At 38.6% G+C, this 24,436-nt stretch overlaps 1 protein-coding gene across 8 annotated transcripts in view; it reads left to right on the top strand.

The window, feature by feature from the left end:
* The window catches only part of ASCC1 (activating signal cointegrator 1 complex subunit 1), a 102,086-nt gene that overhangs the window by 6,561 nt on the left and 71,089 nt on the right, over window positions 1-24,436 (top strand). For all 8 annotated transcript variants that reach the window (XR_003790544.1, XM_029201068.1, XM_029201067.1 and 5 more), the window contains exons 4-5: window positions 878-975; window positions 5,910-6,088. Coding sequence is in view for 7 of the 8 variants with exons in the window: in XM_029201068.1 (XP_029056901.1) it covers window positions 878-975; window positions 5,910-6,088 (277 nt within the window). In the remaining variant the exon portion in view is untranslated. The remainder of the gene's footprint in view (window positions 1-877; window positions 976-5,909; window positions 6,089-24,436) is intronic.

Here is a 24,436-nt window from a genome sequence, read left to right as displayed (position 1 = left end):
AAACAAAACATGCCTACTATGTGTTTGAATTCAACCTGAGGATTACCTCTTTACTCTCTGTGCTTGAATCTGTCCTGACTGGTGAACCCTGCTCTTTGCTAAGCTCTTTACCTTTATTTAATTAATCAAGGATAATTCCCTTAGGATGAACTCATAATGTAGTTAATTTGCTCTCTAAGAGAACGAGGTTTTCCCCCTTCAAACTGTAGACCCAGTCAAGTGCCCTGTGAGACTGTGCCAGCTTTCCTTTCACTGAACTGCAGACCCAGATTTTGAATATAGTTTTTTATTTATTTATTTATTTTTGGCTGTGTTAGGTCTTTGTTGATGCCCGCGGGCTTTCTCTACTTGTGGCGAGTGGGGGCTACTTTTCGTTGTGGTGGCTTCTCTTGTTGTGGAGCATGGGCTCTAGGCACGTGGGCTTCAGTAGTTGTGGCACGTGGGCTTCAGTAGTTGTGGCTCGCGGGCTCTAGAGCCCCGGCTCAGTAGTTGTGGCGCACAGGCTTGGTTGCTCCGCGGCATGTGGGATCTTCCTGGACCAGGGCTCGAACCCGTGTCCCCTGCATTGGCAGGCGGATTCTTAACCACTGCACCACCAGGGAAGTCTCTGAATATAGTTTTGAGAAGCAAGCAGGCATTGAGCATAGTTATTCTTTCTATGTGGTTGAATTGGCTGTAGGATATCATTTTGCCAATGAGTGTAATGCAGTATGTTCTATAAAGCTGTATGATTTGTAATTTCCCCTACAGATACTGAGTTTTTACTGAAGCACTTTTCCGTGAAGGAGTGTCTCTGGCCACATATGATTTAAACATGATGGAGTTCTTTATTCTTAAACATTTTGATTTACGTTAATTAATTTTCTTTATATTATAGGCATATAGTTGGAAAGAGGGGCGACACTAGGAAGAAACTAGAAGTGGAGACCAAAACTTCCATAAGCATTCCTAAGCCTGGACAAGAAGGAGAAATTGGTGAGACCCAATATATATGTTATATTTGGAATCACTTGTGTGTGTGTATGGAATAATGTGACCCAACTGAGGTGTTTGGTGACTATATTCTTTACGTGGTTCTGTAGCTATTGGCCTTTTTATATCAGTGTCAGTCTCCCAAATGAAGAAAGATGTAGTCATACAACCTTATCTTGATTAAGTACCTGGGCCTTAATTTTATACTTCACCACACACTGATGGAATAAACCTTCCAGATTTTGTTGTGGACGAGGAAATCTCTTTCATGCTTCAGTAGCTTGAAATGAAGTTGTGAATTATTTCAAGTTAGAATTAGAGAAAACCAGTGGGATCAGCAAATTTGAAATAAAGTTCAGACCTTTCCATGTTGTTCTCTTGTTTTTATCTTGCTTTGTAGACTAGGAAGGAAATAGTAAGAATAATAATTAAAACAACAACCTGATTCAAATAACTGGTCAGGTGAGGAAGAGTAGTTTAGCAATAGAAATTACGTCAGAAAGTGTCTGTACTAAAGCAACAATGTGAACCAAGGGCATAGGCTTGTGTTGTAAAGTGGCTTTGAGTGAGAGGCACTGGAGGGACAGAATTTTTAAAAACTCATCCTAAAGCAGTAGGGCTTCTTCAATGTCGAATAAGTGCAGCAGCCTCCAATAATCCATTTTCCATAATCACTCATAGGTTGTATTAAGTTTTAGGAGAAAAAAATAAGTACTCTTTTCATTTTGTGCTGTGTAAGAATAATCACTGTGGCGGATAAGTAGCAGTTGACTTTAGAGCAGTGCTGTCCAGGAGAACTTTCTGTGATTGTGAACATGTTGTGTATCTGCACTGTCCAGTGCAGGAGCCACTAGCCACACGGGACTTGTGATTACTTGAAATGTGGCTAGTGTGACTGAGGAACTGAATTTTAAATACTGCTTCATTCTAATTCATTTAACTTTTAATTTAACTAGCTGCGTGTGGGCTCCTGTTTTGGACAATGAAGTGCTAGAATTTTCCCCAGCCCCTTGGTAACTTCAGCAAACTTTAGCTTTAGGACTTTAAAGACATTTTTTTAAAAATTAATTAATTAATTAATTAATTAATTTTTGGCTGTGTTGGGTCTTCGTTGCTGCATGCGGGATTTTCTCTAGTTGCGGTGAGCAGCAGGGGCTACTCTTCGTTGCAGTGCGCGGGCTTCTCATTGCAGTGGCTTCTCTTGTTGTGGAGCACGGGCTCTAGGCACGTGGGCTTCAGTAGTTGTGGCATGTGGGCTCAGTAGTTGTGGTTCATGGGCTCTAGAGCACAGGCTCGGTAGTTGTGGCACACAGTGGATTCTTAACCACTGTGCCACCAGGGAAGTCCCTAATGACATTTTTGAAGGACTCTCACTGAAATAAATATTTAGAATTACAGTTAAAAAAACTTGGGTCTTACCTTAAGTGTTAAAGTTCAAGTTACAAATATTGAAGTAATTTTATTAATTGCATTAAAGCTTATTTCTTTTTATTTCCTGATTTAAAAATTAATACATGCTTTCAAAAACAAAAACTTGTATAAATTATATATAAAGTATAAAGGGAAGTCTCTTGTGTTATGAACCTCAGCCATAATTGCTGTTAATAGTTGAATCTGTTCTGCATTTTTTCTATGCATATAGCAACGGATGGATAATAATTTTTATTTTGGTAAAAATTATAACATGCTATAAATGTAGAGACCTTAGCCATTTTAAGATACTGGAGTCATTCCAAAACTTATTCAGAAAAGGTTAGACAGGTTGTTAAGATTCCATTTTGACTTAGAAAGCACAAATATTTAAGTGTGAGTAATAAGTGTGTCTAATCATTAAAAGTAAGAATTTAGTGGAACTAATTTAACTGAAAAAGAAGAGGATAAACTGGTTATTGGTCTTGTAGGGAAGTAAAGTATATAGAAAAATCAAATTTATTGCTTACAGTAAATTGGGTTGTGATGTGAAATCACGACTGCCGGTGCATTGGTGTGGTATATGCTGTAATTAGTTATTTTCTTTCGCCTCTCCTAAATTAGAGAAACTAGAGAAGAAAATGATCTAGTAGGTTTTAATTTGTCCTCTAGATAAGGATCTGGTCTAGTCTGTTTTGAAGTCTCAGGCAATGGGATGTAAGAAGATGCTTTTAAAGTGTTGTTGTCATTGTAGTTAGGCAATTGGTTTTTTTAAAGTTTCACATCAATGCCTTTAATTGTTTTCTTTCTCTGTATCCCTTATTGTAGTCTTTAGACCCATGCCATGTAAATTCTGGTCCTCTCAGATATAATATTCTAATATTTTAGAATATTTCTAACCTCATCATATTTGCTTTTTAGTAATTGTTTGCTCAACTTTGAATCTTTTTCTGGAAATCAGTCTGAGCACCTTTGAAGTGCCCTTTTCAGTTTTCTATGTTAAAAAATGAAAATGTCTTATTAGTCTTATTCTCTACTGAACCACCTTCTTAATGGAAAATAATAGATTTAGCATATTGTACTAAATTTTTACAGAAATAAAACATAAACATGAATTTTAAGCTTCCATCTCCTCCATCCCTTTTCCTTTTATTTTCTCACCATATTTTGTCTCTTGCAGAAATAATTATAATTTCTACTTTCCCTTAATTTTGTCCCAGTTTACCATTGAATCCTCCTTTGTCAGTATCTCTATAGCACATTATTTGAATGCCTGCTAGGATACTTCCCTTCACTGGGCATCTGAGTCTTTTGGATTCTCAAAGGATCCTATTTGAAAATATCAATGATGTCATTAGGAAATATCATATCTCAGCTTCTTACATTTTTTGGTTATTACTTATGTCAATTTTTTACTTAGGCAAACAGTTTTTAGGCTTTCTGTTAATTAATTCATTCATAGTTTACTTCTTTTCTTAGAAATTTCCATCTTGTTTCTCTACAACGAAATGGGCATGATAATTTCATTCTTATTAAGAAATAGATAGGTTGTTCTTTAGAAAGTTTCAAGTGCTTTAATGGGAAGTATTAAAGAAATAATTCCATTTGTTTGTCCCAACTTCTGCAGTTGCTTGGAAGGAACAAGCTTTGTGGTCTTGAAAGTACATAGCACATTTTGCTATTATTAGAGTTAATACTTCAATATTTTATGTTCAGAAGTCTGTCCTTTCCTCTTTAATAAATAGTCTGTTAAAATGCCAGTTTTGTTCATTGCTCCTATCTTCTGCACCTTTCCTTAGTTTCTGTTTTGGACCAAGCACTGCCAGTTCTGGAACCTAGAAGTTTAATCTCTGCTTAAACAGAGGTTGTGTAATCCCTAAATGATTTTTTTTCTTTGCAGACAGTGGTGTTAAGGCTTTGTGGCTTTTTCCCCTATTTTCGTTTACATATGTGTAAAGACAGCCCAGACCAAAGAAGACCAAATTATACCAAGGCGTGGAAATTTGATATTCATACATACAATACAGATATAGATAAAACTTTTACTTTAACCTTATATTTTCATACAGTTAGGGTAGGATTGTATATACTGTAGTAGACCCTCTTCTGCTCTTTTACTATAGTGAATCACTAAAAATTCTGCCACAGTATTTTTAAAAATTGAGGTAAAATTTACGTGACAGAAAGCTCCACTCTTTTTGTTCTTAACTTTTTATTGTTATTTTAATTTCTGTGTGATATATTGTTCTTTTTTTAAATGGTAGAATATACACAACGTAAAATTTACCATTTAGACCACTTTAAAGTGTTGAATTCAGTGGCATTTAGTATATTTACAGTGTTGTGCAACCTTCACCACTGTCTAGTTCCAGAACATTTTATCACCCAAAAAGAAAACCCCATACCCATTAAGCAATCACTCCCCATTCCTCACTACTCCCCAGCTCTTGGCTACCACTGATCTGCTTTCTGACTCTCTGAATTTGTCTGTTTAGGTATTTACTATATGTGGAAACATACAATACGTGGCCTTTGTGTCTGGCATCTTTAACTTAGCACAGTGTTTTCAGGATTGATCCATGTTTTTGCATGTATCAATACTTCACTCCTTTTTTTTGGCTGAGTAGTATTTCAGTGTATGGAAATACCACATTTTATTTATTCGCTTATTGGTTAATGGATATTTGTGTTTTTCCACCTTTTGGCTCTCGTGAGCAGAGCTGCTATGAACATTTGTACAGGTTTTAAAATTTTATTTATTTATTTATTTATTTATTTATTTTTGGCTGCATTGTGTCTTCGTTGCTGTGCACAGGCTTTCTCTAGTTGCAGCGAGTGGGGGCTACTCTTCATTGAGGTGTGTGGGCTTCTCATTGCAGTGGCTTCTCTTGTTGAAGAGCATGGTCTCTAGGCACACGGGCTTCAGTAGTTGTGGCACGCAGGCTCAGTAGTTGTGGTTCAAGGGCTCTAGAGCACAGGCTTATTAGTTGTGGTGCACAGGCTTAGTTGCTCTGTGGCATGTGGGATCTTCCTGAACCAGGGCTCGAACCCGTGTCCCCTGCATTGGCAGATGGATTCTTAACTGCTGTGCCACCAGGGAAGTCCCTGTACAGGTTTTTTCTTTGAACACCTGTTTTTACTTCCTTTGAGTTTCTATCTAGGAGTGAATTCCTGGGTCACATGGTATTTTTCTGTGTACCTTTTCAAAGAACTGCCAAACTTTTCCATAGCAACTGTACCATTTTACATTCATACCAGCAAGGTATGAGGGATTGCTTGTAGCTTTTGAACTCAATTCTCTACTTCATCAGATGGCCTTGAGGTTATTCTGTTTTTAAACCTCATTCTGCTTAGACTGAATTCATTAACAGCTTTCTTACCCTTGGTGCTGTCCCCTGTTAAGAATTACGTACACATTCATGACAATTTTATTCTCCAGAGCTGACAGTTTCAAGAGGTCACCTATTTTACAACCATTTGAGCGTCCTTGAGCATTTTAATATTTGCCTTTTTTTTTTTGCTTACAGTAATCACTGGCCAGCATCGAAGTGGTGTAATTTCAGCCCGAACTCGGATTGATGTTCTTTTGCTCACTTTTAGAAGAAAGCAGCCCTTCACTCACTTCCTTGCCTTTTTCCTCAATGAAGCTGAGGTTCAGGAGCGATTTCTGAAGTTCCAGGAGGAAGTACTGGAGAAGTGCTCCATGGTAAGCAGCAAACAGAACAAAACAAAAAGTTAAAGAAAAAATATAAAGAAGAGTACAAAAGTGACTCATAATTCAAACAGTAGAAAGATACAAGTCTCTTCTCCCACTGAAAAAGGGAACCATTTCTAACGGTTTCTTTTAATTCTGAACTGCAAAAAATAAATAGACATATAAGCACATAAGTTTCTATGTTACAGAAATATCCTTTAAAGGATGTTGAAGACATAAAGGGATCATCCTAATATCCACACTATTCTGCACTTTGTGGGTGTATTTTTATGCATTTTAACGCATGTATAGGTTTCTGTAGCCACCTACCACAATCAGGATACAGAAGAGCTCTACTCCCCCAAAAAACTTCCTCATGTTGTCTCTTACAGTCACCTCTTCCTCACCCCATACTTTGGCAATCACTGATCTCCTCTTGGTTACTATAGTGTTGTCTTCCTGAGAATGTCATATAAGTGGAATCATACAGTATGTAACCTTTTGAGATTGGTTTTGGCTTTCAGGTTCATCCGAGTTGTGGTATGTTTCACTAGTTTGTCCCCTCTCATTAATTTGTTTCCAGTTTTTGGCAGTTATGAATAGAACTACTATAAACATCTGTGTACAGGTTTTTATGTGAACATAGTTTTCATTTCTTTAAAGTAAATATCCAGGTGCGGGATTGCTGGGTTATATGGTAGGTATATGTTTAACTTCATAAGAAACTACCAAACTGTTTCTCAGCGTGCCTGTACTATGCATTCCCATCAACAGCATAAGAGAATTCCAATTGTTCTGCACCCTTGCCAGCATTTGGTGGTGTTGGCATTTTCATTTGAGCCATTCTAATAAGTGTGTAGTGATATGTTATTGTGTTTTTTTTTTTTTTGGCTGCATTGGGTCTTTGTTGCTGTGTGTGGGCTTTCTCTAGTTGCGGCGAGCAGGGGCTACTCTTCGTTGCAGTGTGCAGGCTTCTCATTGTGGTGGCTTCTCTTGTTGCAGAGCACAGGCTCTAGGTGTGCGGGCTTCACTAGTTGAGGCTCGTGGGCTCTAGAACGCAGGCTCAGTAGTTGTGGTGCATGGGCTTAGTTGCTCCGTGGCATGTGGGATCTTCTTGGACCAAGGATCAAACCCGTGTCCCTTGCATTGGCAGGCAGATGCTTTTTTTTTTTTTTTTTTGCGGTACGCGGGCCTCTCACTGTTGTGGCCTCTCCCGTTGTGGAGCGCAGGCTCCGGACGCGCAGGCCCAGCGGCCATGGCTCATGGGCCCAGCCGCTATGCGGCATGTGGAATCCTCCCAGACTGGGCCACGAACCCGTGTCCCCTGCATCGGCAGGCGGACTTTCAACCACTGCGCCACCAGGGAAGCCCAGCAGGCGGATTCTTAACCACTCTGCAACCAGGGAAGTCCCTCTTATTGTGGTTTTAATTTGTGTTTCTCTAATGGCTAATGATGTTGAACATTTTTTTTTTAAATGTATTTATTTATTTTTGGCTGTGTTGGGTCTTCGTTTCTGTACAAGGGCTTTCTCCAGTTGCAGTGAGCGGGGGCCCCTCTTCATCGCGGTGCACGGGCCTCTCACTGTCGCGGTCTCTTGTTGTGGAGCACAGGCTCCAGACTTGCAGCCTCAGTAGTTGTGGCTCACGGGCCCAGTTGGTCCGCGGCATGTGGGATCCTCCCAGACCAGGGCTCGAACCCGTGTCCCCTGCGTTAGCAGGCGGATTCTCAACCACTGTGCCACCAGGGAAGCCCTGAACATCTTTTTTAATGTGCCTTTTTGCTATTCTTTTATCTGCTTTGGTGAGGTATTCTTATCTTTTACACAACTTAAAACTGTTTTCTTACTGTTGAGTTTTGAGAGTTCTTTTATATATATTCTGGATACAAGTCCTTTCAAGGATATGTGATTTCCAGATATTTTCCCCAGTCTGTAGCTTATCTCTTCATTCTCTTTATCAGTGACTTTTACAGAGCAAAAGTTTTAAATTTCGATGAAGTCCAATTTATTAATTTTTCTTTTATGGATTGAACTTTTGATGTCATATATAAGAACTTTTTGCCTAACCCTAAGTCACAAATGTTTTCCCTTAGAATTTTCATGGTTTTGCTTTTTTATATTTAGATCTGTGACCTAGTTAATTTTTGTGTAAGTTGTAAAGTTTAGGTCGGGGTTCATTTTTTTGCATATGGATGTCCATGCTGTGCTTTCTTTTTATGTATTTATTTAAAATTTACTTATTTTATTTATTTTTATTTTTGGCTGCACTGGGTCTTCGTTGCTGCACGCGGGCTTTCTCTAGTTGCTGCAAGCGGGGGCTACTCTTCCTTGCGGTGCGCAGGCTTCTCTTGTTGTGGAGCACGGGCTCTAGGCTCCCGGGCTTCAGTAGCTGTGGCATGCAGCCTCAGTAGTTGTGGCTCATGGGCTCTAGAGCACAGGCTCAGTAGTTGTGTGACACAGGCTTAGTTGCTCTGCGGCATGTGGGATATTCCCAGGCCAGGGCTCGAACCTGTGTTCCCTGCATTGGCAGGCAGATTTTTAACCACAGGGCAGCCCCATGCTCTGTTTTCTTAATCCTGTAATAAAGAGAGGAATAAAAGCATGTGGAATAAAATAGAAGTGTGGTTAGTATTTATTTATTTATTTATTTTGGTTCTTGAGACAGATGGACATACATCTGATTCTGGATTCCTCTATCTGTGTAGACTTGAGCAAGTGAACCTCTCCAAATTTTTACAGCCTGCTTTGGAGAGTTGTAGGAAGGATTAACTGAGATAACATATAGTACTCAGCATGGTGCTTGATACAGAATAAGCATTTAATAAATGGTGACTGCTACTCCTGATATTTTTATGGCTGGTTAGGTTAAAATTGTTAGTATTACTTGGAGTATTCAGAGTAGGTGAGTGCTATATTTGATAGCTGTGGGCAAGGTCAGTGAAAATGTTTTTGGTGAAAATTTTTACAAAATCCTTTCTTCCTTCTCTTTTTCCCTGCTCTTGTTTGTCCTGTCCACATTGCTCAAGCTGGGTCTTAGGTTTTAGAATATAGTGAGATATAGGTATGCAGATATAGAAGTATTAGAATCCAAGTACTTTTATGGGACGGGGGTGACAGTTGGTCAACTTAATTATTTAAGAAGGAGGCTATGATGGTGAGAAGATTCAGACTGGGCAAATGTGAGTAGACAGTATGGAATTGTATAATCTATTTTTAGATGACTTCTTTGGCATTTATGTGCTTGAACAAAGGTACATTTATAAGTTCAATACACAAATACTATATATATGTGTATGCATACATATATATGATTAGTAAACCATCAGAATATTACTAATTGTCATTAGTAAACCATCAGTATCTTTTTTCCTCTTAACATTTCATAGCAAGATGATTTCATTCTCAGTGGGAGTGGAGGGTCGGGTAGGAGAAGATCAAGAACGCTGAAGTTATAAAGACACAGATGTAGAGAATGGACTTGAGAACACGGGGTGGGGGAAGGGTAAGCTGGGACGAAGTGAGAGAGTGGCATGGACATATATACACTACCAAATGTAAAATAGATAGCTAGTGGGAAGCAGCCTCATAGCACAGGGAGATCAGCTCGGTGCTTTGTGACCACCTAGAGGGGTGCGTTAGGGAGGGTGGGAGGGAGACGCAAGAGGGAGGGCACATGAGGATATATGTATACATATAGCTGATTCACTTTGTTATACCGTAGCAACTAACAACAATGTAAAGCAATTATACTCTAATAAAGGTGTTTAAAAAAAAAAGCGGAAGTTTCAGTATGGTCTGGTAAATTTTGTGGGGGTGGTGCTGGTAAGTTTTGGAGTTGTTTTGCCTTGTAAATACCACTTACTGAAGCTCAGTGATTATTTATTTTTTGGAGTATTACAAATACTTGATATTTGACAAGCAGATTATAATAAATTAGCCTTTTTCTTTCTGTGTGTGTGTGTATATGTGTGAACAGTTTCTCGGTTTTCTTTTGGATCCTGACAAGGGCTGACAGGGAGCAAATATTGGAATGATTACTTTAACTCAGCTGGAATGAGATTGGCCACTATGAATGTCATGCTGGCCTTAATCAGTCCAAAGTACTTCCTTCCTGCTTTCAGGGAGACTCCATACTGACATTGTCTTCTTCCTGCTTTTATTTTATTTTATTATTTATTTTTTTATTTTTTTAACATCTTTATTGGAGTATAATTGCTTTACAGTGGTGTGTTAGTTTCTGCTTTATAACAAAGTGAATCAGTTATACATATACATATGTTTCCATATCTCTTCCCTCTTGCGTCTCCCTCCCTCCCACCCTCCCTATCCCACCCCTCTAGGTGGTCACAGAGCACCGAGCTGATCTCCTTGTGCTATGCGGCTGCTTCCCACTAGCTATCTATTTTACGTTTGGTAGTGTATATATGTCCATGCCACTCTCTCACTTTGTCACAGCTTACCGTTCCCCCTCCCCATATCATCAAGTCCATTCTCTAGTAGGTCTGTGTCTTTATTCCTGTCTTACCCCTAGGTTCTTAATGACCTTTTTTTTTTTTTCCTTAGGTTCCATATGTATGTGTTAGCATACGGTATTTGTTTTTCTCTTTCTGACTTAACTTCACTCTATATGACAGACTCTGGGTCCATCCACCTCACTACAAATATCTCAATTTCGTTTCTTTTTATGGCTGAGTAATATTCCATTGTATATATGTGCCACATCTTCTTTATCCATTCATCCGGTGATGGACACTTAGGTTGCTTCCATGTCCTGGCTATTGTAAACAGAGCTGCAATGAACATTTTGGTACATGACTCTTTTTGAATTACGGTTTTCTCAGGGTATGCCTTCCTGCTTTTAAATCAAGTCCTGCTAACAGCAGGGAAGTAAGCACAGCATAAAAGAGTTAATAAGAGACCATTATCTACTTATTTATTTATTTATTTATTTATTTATTTATTTGCGGGTCGCGGGCCTCTCACTGTTGTGGACTCTCCCGTTGCGGAACACAGGCTCTGGACGTGCAGACTCAGCGACCATGGCTCACTGGCCTAGCCGCTCCACGGCACGTGGGATCCTCCCGGACTGGGGCATGAACCCGCGTCCCCCGCATCGGCAGGCGGACTCTCAACCACTGGGCCACCAGGGAAGCCCTATCTACTTACTATATGGAAGAAGGTTTTTACTGAATTTCATTCTGATGTTAGAACGACAGATGACTGTAAAACCATGTAGGCGTTTTCCACTGGTACTCTGCTTTTTTTTTTTTAATATAAATTTATTTATTTTTGGCTGCATTGGGACTTTGTTGCTGTACGCGGGCTTTCTCTAGTTGCGGCAAGCGGGGCTGCTCTTTGTTGCGGTGCATGGGTTTCTCATTGCGGTGCTTCTCTTGTTGCGGAGCATGGGGTCTAGGCACGTGGGCTTCAGTAGTTGTAGCACGCAGGCTCAGTAGTTGTGGTTAGAAGGCTGTAGAGCGCAGGCTCAGTACCTGTGGTGCATGGGCTTAGTTGCTCCAGGGCATGTGGGATCTTCCCGGGCGAGGGCTCGAACCCATGTCCCCTGCATTGGCAGGCGGATTCTCAACCACTTCGCCACCAGGGAAGTCCCTGGTACTCTGCTTTTATTTTTCCAACTTAGCAGAGTTCCTTTGTAGAAACTTTGAAGAATGTATGCCTGTTCATTGAGATAGCAGTTGTTTCCTGAAAGACTATGTGGCCCTCAGTCTTGTTTTGATTTCTCTGACACTCATTTGACATCTCTGATGAGAGTTTCTTCATCTCTAAAATAGGAGTGGTCTCAACATTCTCTTACATATAAGAAAAAGATGACATCTCTTGGTATAAAGTTGGCTCATACGTTTTTGAATTTACATATGTATGTATTATATACATTTATTAAAATTAAGTTACACACACTGTTTTGTAACTACCTTTTTGATTTTTTTTTTTTTTTGGCCACGCCATGCAGCTTGTGGGATCTCAGTTCCCTGACCAGAGACTGAACCCGGGCCCCAGCAGTGAGAGCCTGGAATCCTAACCACTAAGCCACTAGGAACCTCCCTACTTTTTCGATTTAACAACATGTTTCAGGTCAATATAAGTAAATCTAATTGCTGCTTCTAATTGCTATGAAGTATCCTAGTCTATGAATGTACCCTAAATTATTTAATTAATACCCTATTGATGGAGCATTGAAAGAAATTATTTCTATTAAATAATGCTATAAAGAACATTTTTGTAAATGCATCTTTGTGTTCTTGGCTGATGGTTTCTTTGAGGTACATTTTGGGATAATTTCTTAGAACTGGAATACATGGGTTAAGGGAATGTAAACTTAAAAATTTTTGAAAGTTTTTTCCATTTTATTTTAAAAATCTGCCTTTTTGAGTTACAACTTACAAACAATATAATGCACCCATTTTAAGAGTATGCTTTGATGAATTTTGACAGACATGTACAACAGTGCAACAACCATCAAAAACAAGATGTAGAACATTTCCATCACCCCAAAAAGTTCCCTTACACTACCTCTTTGCAGCCACTTCCGCTTCCTGCTATCTCATCTCCTACTAGTGATTCCAGGCAACCACTTATCTGCTGTCTGTTACTACTGGATTTCCCTTTGTTAGAATTTCATATAAATGGAATTATGCAGTATATAGTCTTTTTTTTTTTTAATTCTTTGGTTGCACTGTGCAGCATGTAGGATCTTAGTTCCCCAACCAGGGATCAAACCCACGCACCTTGCATTGGAAGCACAGAGTCTTAACCACTGGACCACCAGGGAAGGCTCCAGTATATAGTGTTTTGTGTGGCTTTTTTTTTGTTCAGCATAACATTTTTGAGCATCATTCATGTTGGTGTGTGTTACAGTAGTTCATTTCTTTTTATTGCTAAGTATATTCCTTTGCATGAATGTACCAAAATTTGTTTATCCATTCAACTATTTGGGTGGTTTCTAGTCTTTGGCTCTTATAAATGAAGCTATTTTAATCATTTGTACAAAAATCTTTGTGTTAAGTATATGCTTTTATTCCTCTTGGGCAAGTACTTAGGAGTATAATTGTTGGATCAAGTGCAGATATATGTTTAGTTTTATATAAAACTTAGAACTATTCCCAGCGTGGTGGTGCCTCTTCCTACCACAAATGATATATGAGAGTTTAGGTTGTTCCACATTCTTGCCAACATTTGGTGGTGTCTTTTTTATTTTTTTTAATTGAAGTATTGTTGATTTACAATGTTTTGTTAGTTTCTGGTGTACAGCAAAGTGATTCATTTATACCTACATATACATATTCTTTTTCATATTCTTTTCCATTATGGTTTATTACAGGATATTGAATATAGTTCCCTGTGCTATACAGTAGGACCTTTTTGTTTATTTATCTTGTATATAGTAGTTTGTATATGCTAATCCCAAACTCCTAATTTATTTCTCCCCAATCACCTTTTCCCTTTGGTAATCATAAATTTGTTTTCTGTGTCTGTGAGTTTGTTTTATAAATAAGTTAATTTGTATCACATTTTAGATTTCAAATGTAAGTGATACCATATGATATTTGTCTTTCTCTTTCTGACTTACTTCACTTAGTATGGCTAGGACCTCCAATATAGTGTTGAATAGAAGTGGTGAGAGGGGACATTCTTTCCTTTGTTCTTGATCATCGTAGGGGGAAAGTATTCAATCTTTTATCATTAAGTTTAATGTAAGCTGTAGGTTTTTTACCGATGCCCTTTATCTGGTTGAGGAAATACCATTCTGTTCCTAGTTTGCTGAGAATTAAAAAAAATCGCAACTGGGTATTAAACTTTGTTAATCTTTTTTTGTTTGTTTGTTTTTGCGGTACGTGGGCCTCTCACTGCTGTGGCCTCTCCTGTTGCGGAGCACAGGCTCCGAACACGCAAGCCCAACGGCCATGGCTCACGGGCCCAGCCGCTCCGCGGCATGTGGGATCTTCCCGGACTGGGGCGCAAACCCGTGTCCCCTGCGTCGGCAGGCGGACTCTCAACCACTGCGCCACCAGGGAAGCCCCCTTTAGCCTCTTTTATGTGGAATATTTCATAGCCGTTCTGACTTTTATGTTATTGACATATTTGAAGAATGCATCCCTTCCAACGTTTTTTAAACAACAGAGCATTCTTTTACGCATTTGTCTTATGTGTCCTCATGTTTAAGTTGATATTATGTTTTCTCAGTTAGAGTACTGCATAGGTGATGTTGTGTCCTTCTGAGGATATCACACCTGGGGACATACAGCATTCATCTGTTTTTCGTACGTTATGTTACATCTAGTCAAGATATTGCCCAAATTGCTTCTAAGTATAATAACTGTATTTTATATCTTCCTTGCAACTAATAAGCAGTCTGCAGGGAGATACTCTAAGAACATGCAAATGTAGTTGTGTCTTGGTATCTGTAGGTTGTGGTTCCAGGATCCCCTGTGGATACCAAAATCCACAGATGATCAAGTCACATATAAAATGGCATAGTATTTGCATATAACCTACGCACATCCTCTTGTATACTTTAAATCATCTCTAGCTTACTTATAATATCTAGTACAGTGCAAATGCTATGAAAATAGTTGCCAGTATGTGGCAAATACAAGTTTTGCTTTTTGGAACCTCTGGAATTAAAAAAAAAAAATTCCCCAGGCTTAGCATCCACTGGTGATTCTTACCTGATTTTTAAAAAATTAATTCGTTAATTAATTAATTTATTTATTTTTGGCTGCATTGGGTCTTTGTTGCTGCACGTGGGCTTTTCTCTAGTTGCGGTGAGCGGGGGCTACTCTTCGTTGTGGTGCACGGGCTTCTCATTGCAGTGACTTCTCTTGTTGTGGAGCATGGGCTCTAGGCTCATGGACTTCAGTAGTTGTGGCACACAGGCTCAGTAGTGGTGCCTCGCAGGCTCTATAGTGCAGGCTCAGTAGTTGTGGCACATGGGCTTAGCTGCTCTGCGGCATGTGGGATCTTCCTGGACCAGGGCTCGAACCTGTGTCTCCTGCACTGGCAGGCGGATTCTCAGCCACTGTGCCACCAGGGAAGCTCCTTATCTGATCTTTACCATGATGGTTGCAAAATGTTTCTAGCGCTTGTTCTACATTTAGTATTCAGCTTTCTACATTCTATTGTAAGCAGGGGACCTTCCTTCTCCCCTTACTTTTACTTATTTTTTTTTAAATCTCTTTTTATTTTTTATAAATTTATTTATTTTATTTTTGGCTGCGTTGGGTCTTTATTGCTGCGCATGGTCTTTCTCTAGTTGCAGCGAGCAGGGGCTACTGTTCCTTGCGGTTCACAGGCTTCTTCTCATTGAAGTGGCTTCTCTTGTTAGAGAGCACAGGCTCTAGAGCACAGGCTCAGTAGTCGCGGCACACGGGCTTAGTTGCTCCGTGGCATGTGGGATCTTCCTGGACTAGGGCTCTAACCTATGTCCTCTGCATTGGCAGGTGGATTCTTAACCACTGTGCCACCAGGGAAGCCCCTCCCCTTACTTTTAAATTTATTTGTTATTTGTGTGATTTCATAAATTATATTTTTTTCTCAAGGGCTTATAATTTACTGTTGTGCTTAATTATTTTGGTGCTTAAATTGTCTCAGGTTTATTTCAGGGTCCTCTCAAACCTTTTCTGGGGATGCATCTTCCTTGGCCTGTATTTGTGCTTTTGTTCCAGTTCTCCTGTATGTGTGTGTGTGTACACACACACACACACACACACACACACACACACACACACACGGCTGCTTTTAAATGCCTTAATTTCTCTAAGGTCTCACCCCAGTGCTTCCTCTTAGAGCTTTAGTTGTTCTCTTGTATTCCTCTGCCTGTAATCTCTTGTCCCCAGGCACCTGAAGATCTGCTGTCTCCTGTAGTTCCTTCTCTCCCTCTGCAGGTAATTAACATTTCTTATAGTGGCCTCCAACCTGATAACCAGATTATACCACTGTTCCAAACTGCACTCCAAGTTAGGCAAGACAGAAACCAGTTCCTCAGGCAGCCTCCTAACAAGCCAGAACATTGCAAACAACTGTCACTCTTCCTTCTGCCCTGATGGAGGAGCAGGAGTTGTGTGGCTTCCTTCTGACCTGTTGTAATGTTCTAGGGAAGGGGTTTAGGGCAAAGGATAGATGAAATTTCCTACCATTTTGAGTGCAGCTTTCCTTTGGTTAGGCATTTGCTTGGTTGTTGCTGATTTTTAATTGGTTTCTGGAGTTTTCCCAAAGCTGCTTTGGTCTGTATGTTATTGTTTATTTGCTGTTTCTGTCGGGGAATAAGGGCCTGGATCTTCTCAGTGTGCCATCTTGCTAATGTTGCTCCAAGTTTGTATAATTTTAAGGCATTATTTTCTCAAATATCTTTTTTCTTCCCTTTTCCTCGTCTCTGTAACTCTAATTTCACCTGTATTAGACTAATTGATGTTGGTGTACAGATTACTGAAGCTCTGTTCATTTACTTTCCAGACTTTTTTTTTCCTCACTCTGCTTCAGTTTGGATAGTTTCTGTGGCTGCGTGTTCAAATTCACTGTTTTTTTCTGAGGCGTCTAATCTGTTGTTAATCCCATCAAATGGAATTTTCATTTTTGCACTTATTTTTTTAATCTCTTGAAGTTCCATTTGTTTCTTTTTGATATTGTCCTTTTTCCTCTTCAGTATCCTCACGTTTTCCTTAAAATAGTTAAGCTTATAAATAATAGCTATTTAAAGTCATTATCTGCTAATCCATTAGTATAATATTATAGCATTCTAGATCTATATCTGTTGATGGATTATTTTTTGCCATGTAATGTCTGAAACATTTATATTAACATATTTCCATACAAATAACCCAAAGAAAGTTTAGTATTAGTTTTTTTTTGAATTTTATTTTATATATTTTTTTATACAGCAGGTTCTTATTAGTCATCAATTTTATACACATCAGTGTACACATGTCAATCCCAATCGCCCAGTTTAGCACACCACTATCCCCACCTCCCCCGCGGCTTTCCCCACTTGGTGTCCATACGTTTGTTCTCTACATCTGTGTCTCAACTTCTGCCCTGCAAACTGGTTCATCTGTACCGTTTTTCTAGGTTCCACATACATGCATTAATGTACGATATTTGTTTTTCTCTTTCTGACTTACTTTACTCTGTATGACAGTCTCTAGATCCATCCACATCTCAACAAATGGCTCAGTTTTGTTCCTTTTTATGGCTGAGAAATATTCCATTGTATATATGTACTGCATCTTCTTTATCCACTTGTCTGTTGCTGGGCATTTAGGTTGCTTCAATGACCTGGCTATTGTAAATAGTGCTGCAGTGAACATTGGGGTGCATGTGTCTTTTTGAATTATGGTTTTCTCTGGGTATATGCCCAATAGTGGGATTGCTGTATCATATGGTAATTCTATTTTTAGTTTTTTAAGGAACCTCCATACTGTTCTCCATAGTGGCTATATCAATTTACATTCCCACCAACAGCGCAAGAGGGTTCCCTTTTCTCCACACCCTCTCCAGCATTTGTTGTTTGTAGATTTTCTGATGGTGGCCATTCTAACTGGTGTGAGGTGATACCTCATTGTAGTTTTGATTTGCATTTCTTTAATAATTAGTGATGTTGAGCAGCTTTTCATGTGTTTCTTGGCCATGTGTATGTCTTCTTTGGAGAAATGTCTATTTAGGTCTTCTGCCCATTTTTGGATGGGTTGTTTGTTTCTTTAATATTGAGCTGCATGAGCTGTTTATATATTTTGGAGATTAATCCTTTGTCTGTTGATTCATTTGCAAATATTTTGTACCATTCTGAGGGTTGTCTTTTTGTCTTGTTTATGCTTTCCTTTGCTGTGCAAAAGCTTTTAAGTTTCATTAGGTCCCATTTGTTTATTTTTGTTTTTATTTCCATTACTCTAGGAGGTAGATCAAAAAGGATCTTGCTGTGATTTATGTCAAAGAGTGTTCTTTCTATGTTTTCCTCTAAGAGTTTTATAGTGTCCAGTCTTACATTTAGGTCTCTAATCAATTTTGAGTTTATTTTTGTGTATGGTGTTAGGGAGTGTTCTAATTTCATTTTTACATATGTAGCTGTCCAGTTTTCCAGCACCACTTATTGAAGAGACTGTCTTTTCTCCATTGTATATTCTTGCCTCCTTTGTCATAGATTAGTTGACCATATGTGTGTGGGTTTATCTCTGGGCGTTCTATCTTGTTCCATTGATCTTTGTTTCTGTTTTTGTGCCAGTACCATATTGTCTTGATTACTGTAGCTTTGTAGTATAGTCTGAAGTCAGGGAGTCTGATTCCTCCAGCTCCATTTTTTTCCCTCAAGACTGCTTTGGCTATTCGGGATCTTTTGTGTCTCCATACAAATTTTAAGATTTTTTGTTCTAGTTCCGTAAAAATTGCCATTGGTAATTTGATAGGGATTGCGTTGAATCTGTAGATTGCTTTGGGTAGTATAGTCATTTTCACAATACTGATTCTTCCAATCCAAGAACATAGTATATCTCTCCATCTGTTGGTATCATCTTTAATTTCTTTCATCATTGTCTTATAGTTTTCTGTGTACAGGTCTTTTGTCTCCCTAGGTAGGTTTATTCCTAGGTATTTTATTCTTTTTGTTGCAATGGTAAATGGGAGTGTTAATTTCTCTTTCAGACTTTTCATCATTAGTGTATAGGAATGCAAGAGATTTCTGTGCATTAATTTTGTATCCTGCAACTTTACCAGATTCATTGATTAGCTCTAGTAGTTTTCTGGTGGCATTTATAGGATTCTCTATGTATAGTATCATGTCATCTGCAAACAGTGACAGTTTTACTTCTTCTTTTCCAGTTTGTATTCCTTTTATTTCTTTTTCTTCTCTGATTGCTGTGGCTAGGACTTCCAAAACTATGTTGAATAATAGTGGTGAGAGTGGACATCCTTGTCTTGTTCCTGATCTTAGAGGAAATGCTTTCAGTTTTTCACCGTTGAGAATGATGTTTGCTGTGGGTTTGTCTTCTATGGCCTTTATTATGTTGAGGTAGGTTCCCTCTCTGCCCACTTTCTGGAGAGTCTTTATCATAAATGGGTATTGAATTTTGTCAGAAGCTTTTTCTGCATCTAATGAGATGATCATATGGTTTTTATTCTTCAATTTGTTAATATGGTGTATCACATTGATTGATTTGCATATATTGAAGAATCCTTGCATCCCTGGGATAAATCCCACTTGAACATGGTGTATGATCCTTTTAATGTGTTGTTGGATTCTGTTTGCTAGTATTTTGTTGAGGACTTTTGCGTCTATATTCATCAGTGATATCGGTCTGTAATTTTCTTTTTTTGTAGTATCTTTGTCTGGTTTTGGTATCAGGGTGATGGTGGCCTCATAGAATGAGTTTGGGAGTGTTCCTGCCTCTGCAATTTTTTGGAAGAGTTTGAGAAGGATGGGTGTTAGCTCTTCTCTAAATGTTTGATAGAATTCACCTGTGAAGCCATCTGGTCCTGGCCTTTTGTTTGTTGGAAGATTTTTAATAACAGTTTCAATTTCATTACTTGTGATTGGTCTGTTCATATTTTCTGTTTCTTCCTGGTTCAGTCTTGGAAGTTTATACCTTTCTAAGAATTTGTCCATTTCTTGCAGGTTGTCCATTTTATTGGCATAGAGTTGCTTGTAGTAGTCTCTTAGGATGCTTTGTATTTCTGCGGTTTCTGTTGTAACTTCTCCTTTTTCCTTTCTAATTTTATTGATGTGAGTCCTCTCCCTCTTTTTCTTGATGAGCCTAACTAATGTTTTATCAATTTTGTTTATCTTCTCAAAGAACCAGATTTTAGTTCTATTGACCTTTCCTATTGTTTTGTTTCTATTTCATTTATTTCTGATTTGATCTTTATGATTTCTTTCCTTCTGCTAACTTTGGGTTTTGTTTGTTCTTCTTTCTCTAGTTCCTTTAGGTTTAAGGTTAGATTGTTTATTTGAGATTTGTCTTGTTTCTTGAGGTAGGCTTGTATAGCTATAAACTTCCCTCTTAGAACTGCTTTTGCTGCATCCCGAAGGTTTTGGATCGTCATGTTTTCATTATCATTTGTCTCTAGGTTTTTCTGATTTCCTCTTTGATTTCTTCAGTGATCTCTTGGTTATTTAGTAACGTATTGTTTAGCTTCCATGTGTTTGTGTTTTTTACGTTTTTTTCCCTGTAATTCATTTCTAATCTCATAGCGCTGTGGTCAGAAAAGATGATTGATATGATTTCAATTTTCTTAAATTTACTGAGGCTTGATTTGTGACCCAAGATGTGATCTATCCTGAGAATGTTCTGTGCGCACTTGAGAAGAAAGTGTAATCTGTTGTTTTGGGATGGAATGTCCTATAAATATCAATTAAATCTATCTGGTCTATTGTGTCATTTAAAGCTTCTGTTTCCTTATTTGTTTTCATTTTGGCTGATCTGTCCATTGGTGTGAGTGAGGTGTTAAAGTCCCCCACTATTATTGTGTTACTGTTGATTTTCTCTTTTAGAGCCGTCAGCAGTTGCCTTATGTATTGAGGTGCTTCTATGTTGGGTGCATATATATTTATAATTGTTATATCTTCTTCTTGGATTGATCCCTTGATCATTATGTAGTGTCCTTCCTTGTCTCTTTTAACATTCTTTATTTTAAAGTCTATTTTATCTGATATGAGTATTGCTGCTCCAGCTTTCTTTTGATTTCCATTTGCATGGAATATCTTTTTCCATCCCCTCACTTTCAGTTGGTATGTGTCCCTAGGTCTGAAGTGGGTCTCTTGTAGACAGCATATATATGGGTCTTGTTTTTATATCCATTCAGCAAGCCTGTATATTTTGGTTGGAGCATTTAATCCATTCACGTTTAAGGTAATTATCGATATGTATGTTCCTATGACCATTTTCTTAATTGTTTTGGGTTTGTTTTTGTAGGTCCTTTTCTTCTCTTGTGTTTCCCACTTAGAGAAGTTCCTTTAGCATTTGTTGTAGAGCTGGTTTGGTGGTGCTGAATTCTCTTAGCTTTTGCTTGTCTGTAAAGCTTTTGATTTCTCCATCGAATCTGAATGAGATCCTTGCTGGGTAGAGTAATCTTGGTTGTAGGTTCTTCCCTTTCATCACTTTAAGTATATCATGCCACTCCCTTCTGGCTTGTAGAGTTTCTGCTGAGAAATCAGTTGTTAACCTTATAGGAGTTCCCTTGTATGTTATTTGTCATTTTTCCCTTGCTGCTTTCAATAATTTTTCTTTGTCTTTAATTTTTTCCAATTTGATTACTATGTGTCTCGGTGTGTTTCTTCTTGGGTTTATCCTGTATGGGACTCGCTGTGCTTCCTGGACTTGGGTGGCTCTTTCCTTTCCCATGTTAGGGAAGTTTTCGACTATAATCTCTTCAAATATTTTCTCTGGTCCTTTCTCTTCTCTTCTCCTTCTGGGACCCTTATAATGTGAATGTTGTTGCGTTTAATGTTGTCCCAGAGGTCTCTTAGGCTGTCTTCATTTCTTTTCATTCTTTTTTCTTTAGTCTGTTCCACAGCAGTGAATTCCACCATTCTGTCTTCCAGGTCACTTATCCATTCTTCTGCCTCACTTATTCTGCTATTGATTCCTTCTAGTGTAGTTTTCATTTCAGTTATTGTATTGTTCATCTCTGTTTGTTTGTTCTTTAATTCTTCTAGGTCTTTGTTAAACATTTCTTGCATCTTCTCGATCTTTGCCTCCATTCTTTTTCAGAGGTCCTGGATCATCTTCACTATCATTATTCTGAATTCTTTTTCTGGAAGGTTGCCTATCTCCACTTCATTTAGTTGTTTTTCTGGGGTTTTATCTTGTTCTTTCATCTGGTACATAGCCCTCTGCCTTTTTGTCTTGTCTATCTTTTTGTGAATGTGGTTTTTGTTCCACAGGCTGCAGGATTGTAGTTCTTCTTGCTTCTGCTGTCTGCCCTCTATTGATGGATTTTTTACCTGCTTATGGGGTCACATTTTTCTGCTTCTTGTGTATCTGTTAAATTTTTATTGGGTGGTGAACATTGTGAATTTACTCCGTTGAGAGCAAATCTTGTTTTTTCTCTTTAGAGAGTCTGAACCTTGGTTCTGGAAAATAGCTACTTGTGGATCAGCATAATCGTTCCAAAGCTTGTATTTAAGCCTTTTAAGGGCAGATCTGGAGTATTCCTTTCTCTAGGGCTAGTTTAGCTTCACTCCTAAGGTGTGTCCCTACTGGAATCTCTATTCAGTGCTCTGTGTATTCAAGTGTGGTGTCTCTACTCTGGCTGGTGGGAACTTAAATGTTAGCATGCTGTTTGAGCTTTGGGTATTGTTAGGCTTACAGCTCCCCAGTAGTTGTTTTTCATCTGGTCTTGTGGATTTCACCCTGTGCATGTGCAGATTGTCCTTCAGCCAAAGTCTCAAAGAGAGTTTTATGCTGATTTCTGGAGTCCTTTTTTTTTGGCTTCCTCCTCTTCAGTGCTTGGTCCTACAAATTTTATTTGCCTTTGCATCACCAAATTCCAGAATTGAATTGAATTGTCCCCTCAGTTCATTGGGATCATTGGGCTCTGTTTGGGTTCCCCACTCTGTGCCCCTATGTGGAAATTGTCTCCATTCAGAAAGCCAAGATGGGGCTCAGTCTGTCTAGCACCATCTGTTATCCAGTGTCTGAAACCATTTGTTTTATGTGTTTTATCTAGTTTTCTAGTTTTTTTTTTTTCTTTGCGGTACGTGGGCCTCTCACTATTGTGGCCTCTCCCGTTGCGGAGCACAGGCTCCAGACGCACAGGCTCAGTGGCCATGGCTCACGGGCCAAGCCACTCCGCGGCATTTGGGATCTTCCTGGACTAGGGCATGAACCCGTGTCCCCTCCATCGGCAGGCAGACTCTCAACCACTGTGCCACGAGGGAAGCCCTAGTTTTCTAGTTATTGATGGCAGGAGGCAAGTCCTGTAGGATTTAATTCTTCATGGGCAAAAGGAGACATACATTTTAAAATTAAGATATAATTCATATAACATAGGTGCACAGTTCGGTGGTTTTTAGTATATTCACTACATTATGCAACCATTGCCACCATCTAATTCTAGAATATTTCCATCACCCCGTAAAAGATAGCTCATACTCATTAAGCTGTCAGTTCCTATTGCCCCCTTTTCCCAGCCCCTAATGACCACTAATCTACTTTCTGTCTCTGTTAATTTGCCTATTCTGAATATTCCATATAAATGGAATCATACAATATGTGGCCTTTTGTCTCTGGGCATCTTTCACTTACAATGTTTTTAAGGTTTATCCATGTTTTATCATGTAACGCTACTTCATTTTCTTTTTATGGCCAAGGAATATTCCATTGTATGGCTCTACCACATTTTGTTTATGCATTCATCACTTGATGAATGTTTGGGTTGTTTCTACTTTTGGGCTTTTATGAATAATGCTGCTATCCATACATGTTTTCTTATAATAATTTGTAATATTGTAAACAAGGCTGAGTTTACCATTATTTTTATTTACTTAATTGACCTTGATCTGATAAAAAATAGCTGTTGTGTTGTGCTAGACAGTGTTCTAAGTGCCTCCTATGCTTATTTTGTTTAATCTTCTGTCCATCCCTATGAGGTAGATACTGATTTTCCATTTTACTGATTAAGAAAGTGAAGTTTAGAGAGGATAATTTTCCCAAGGTACCACAGGGTACCACAGCTAGTGGTTGCCACCATGCTAAGTGAGATAGATGATACAAAGTTGTGTAGGACCTAGTAATGGCTGTAATTTATACAATCCAATAGAACAAATAGCTGAAATTAGCCCTGGGAGTCACTGTGGGAAATTATTTGAACAGAAAAAAAAAAAACCAGACTGTTTAGGGACTTTCCTGGCTAAGACTCAGCACTGCCAGTGCAGGGGGCACAGTTTCAATGCCTGATTGAGGAACTAGGATCCCACATGCTGCATGGCATGGCCAAAAAAAAACCCCAAAAAACAACCCTACCAAAAAATAACTGTTTAAATTGAAGATCTTTTGATGGTTGCTTGTCTGTTAACCACTTGTACCAATCTTTCAGCAGGTATTTTCCTTGGGACTAGCCTTGAGTAGAATTAGGTAGTAATTTGTACAGTATTTGAGCATTCAAAAAACAGCAGCAGAGCCTTCCCAGTTGTGCTTGGGTGTTTCAACTCCAAATCATATTCTGTTCCCTAATAGTTAAAAGATATTATGTGGATATGATATTATTTACGAAGGACTTTCGTTCATTAGGGATATCCATCTTCACTCCTGTATTAGGACTGAAGGAGGTGAGATTCTTTATCTTTTAAAAATTCATTAATAATATTAATTTTTTTTCTTTCTTTGAGAAGGTAAATTTATCGTCCTTTGCAGCTTAT

This window comes from Monodon monoceros, unplaced genomic scaffold (assembly GCF_005190385.1).
Source record: "Monodon monoceros isolate NGI ecotype Baffin Bay Population unplaced genomic scaffold, NGI_Narwhal_1 Super_Scaffold_4, whole genome shotgun sequence".
NCBI classification, from domain to species: domain Eukaryota; kingdom Metazoa; phylum Chordata; class Mammalia; order Artiodactyla; family Monodontidae; genus Monodon; species Monodon monoceros.
The sequence above is the reverse complement of the archived record's forward strand: the minus strand, read 5'-3'. Positions and strand labels throughout refer to the sequence as shown.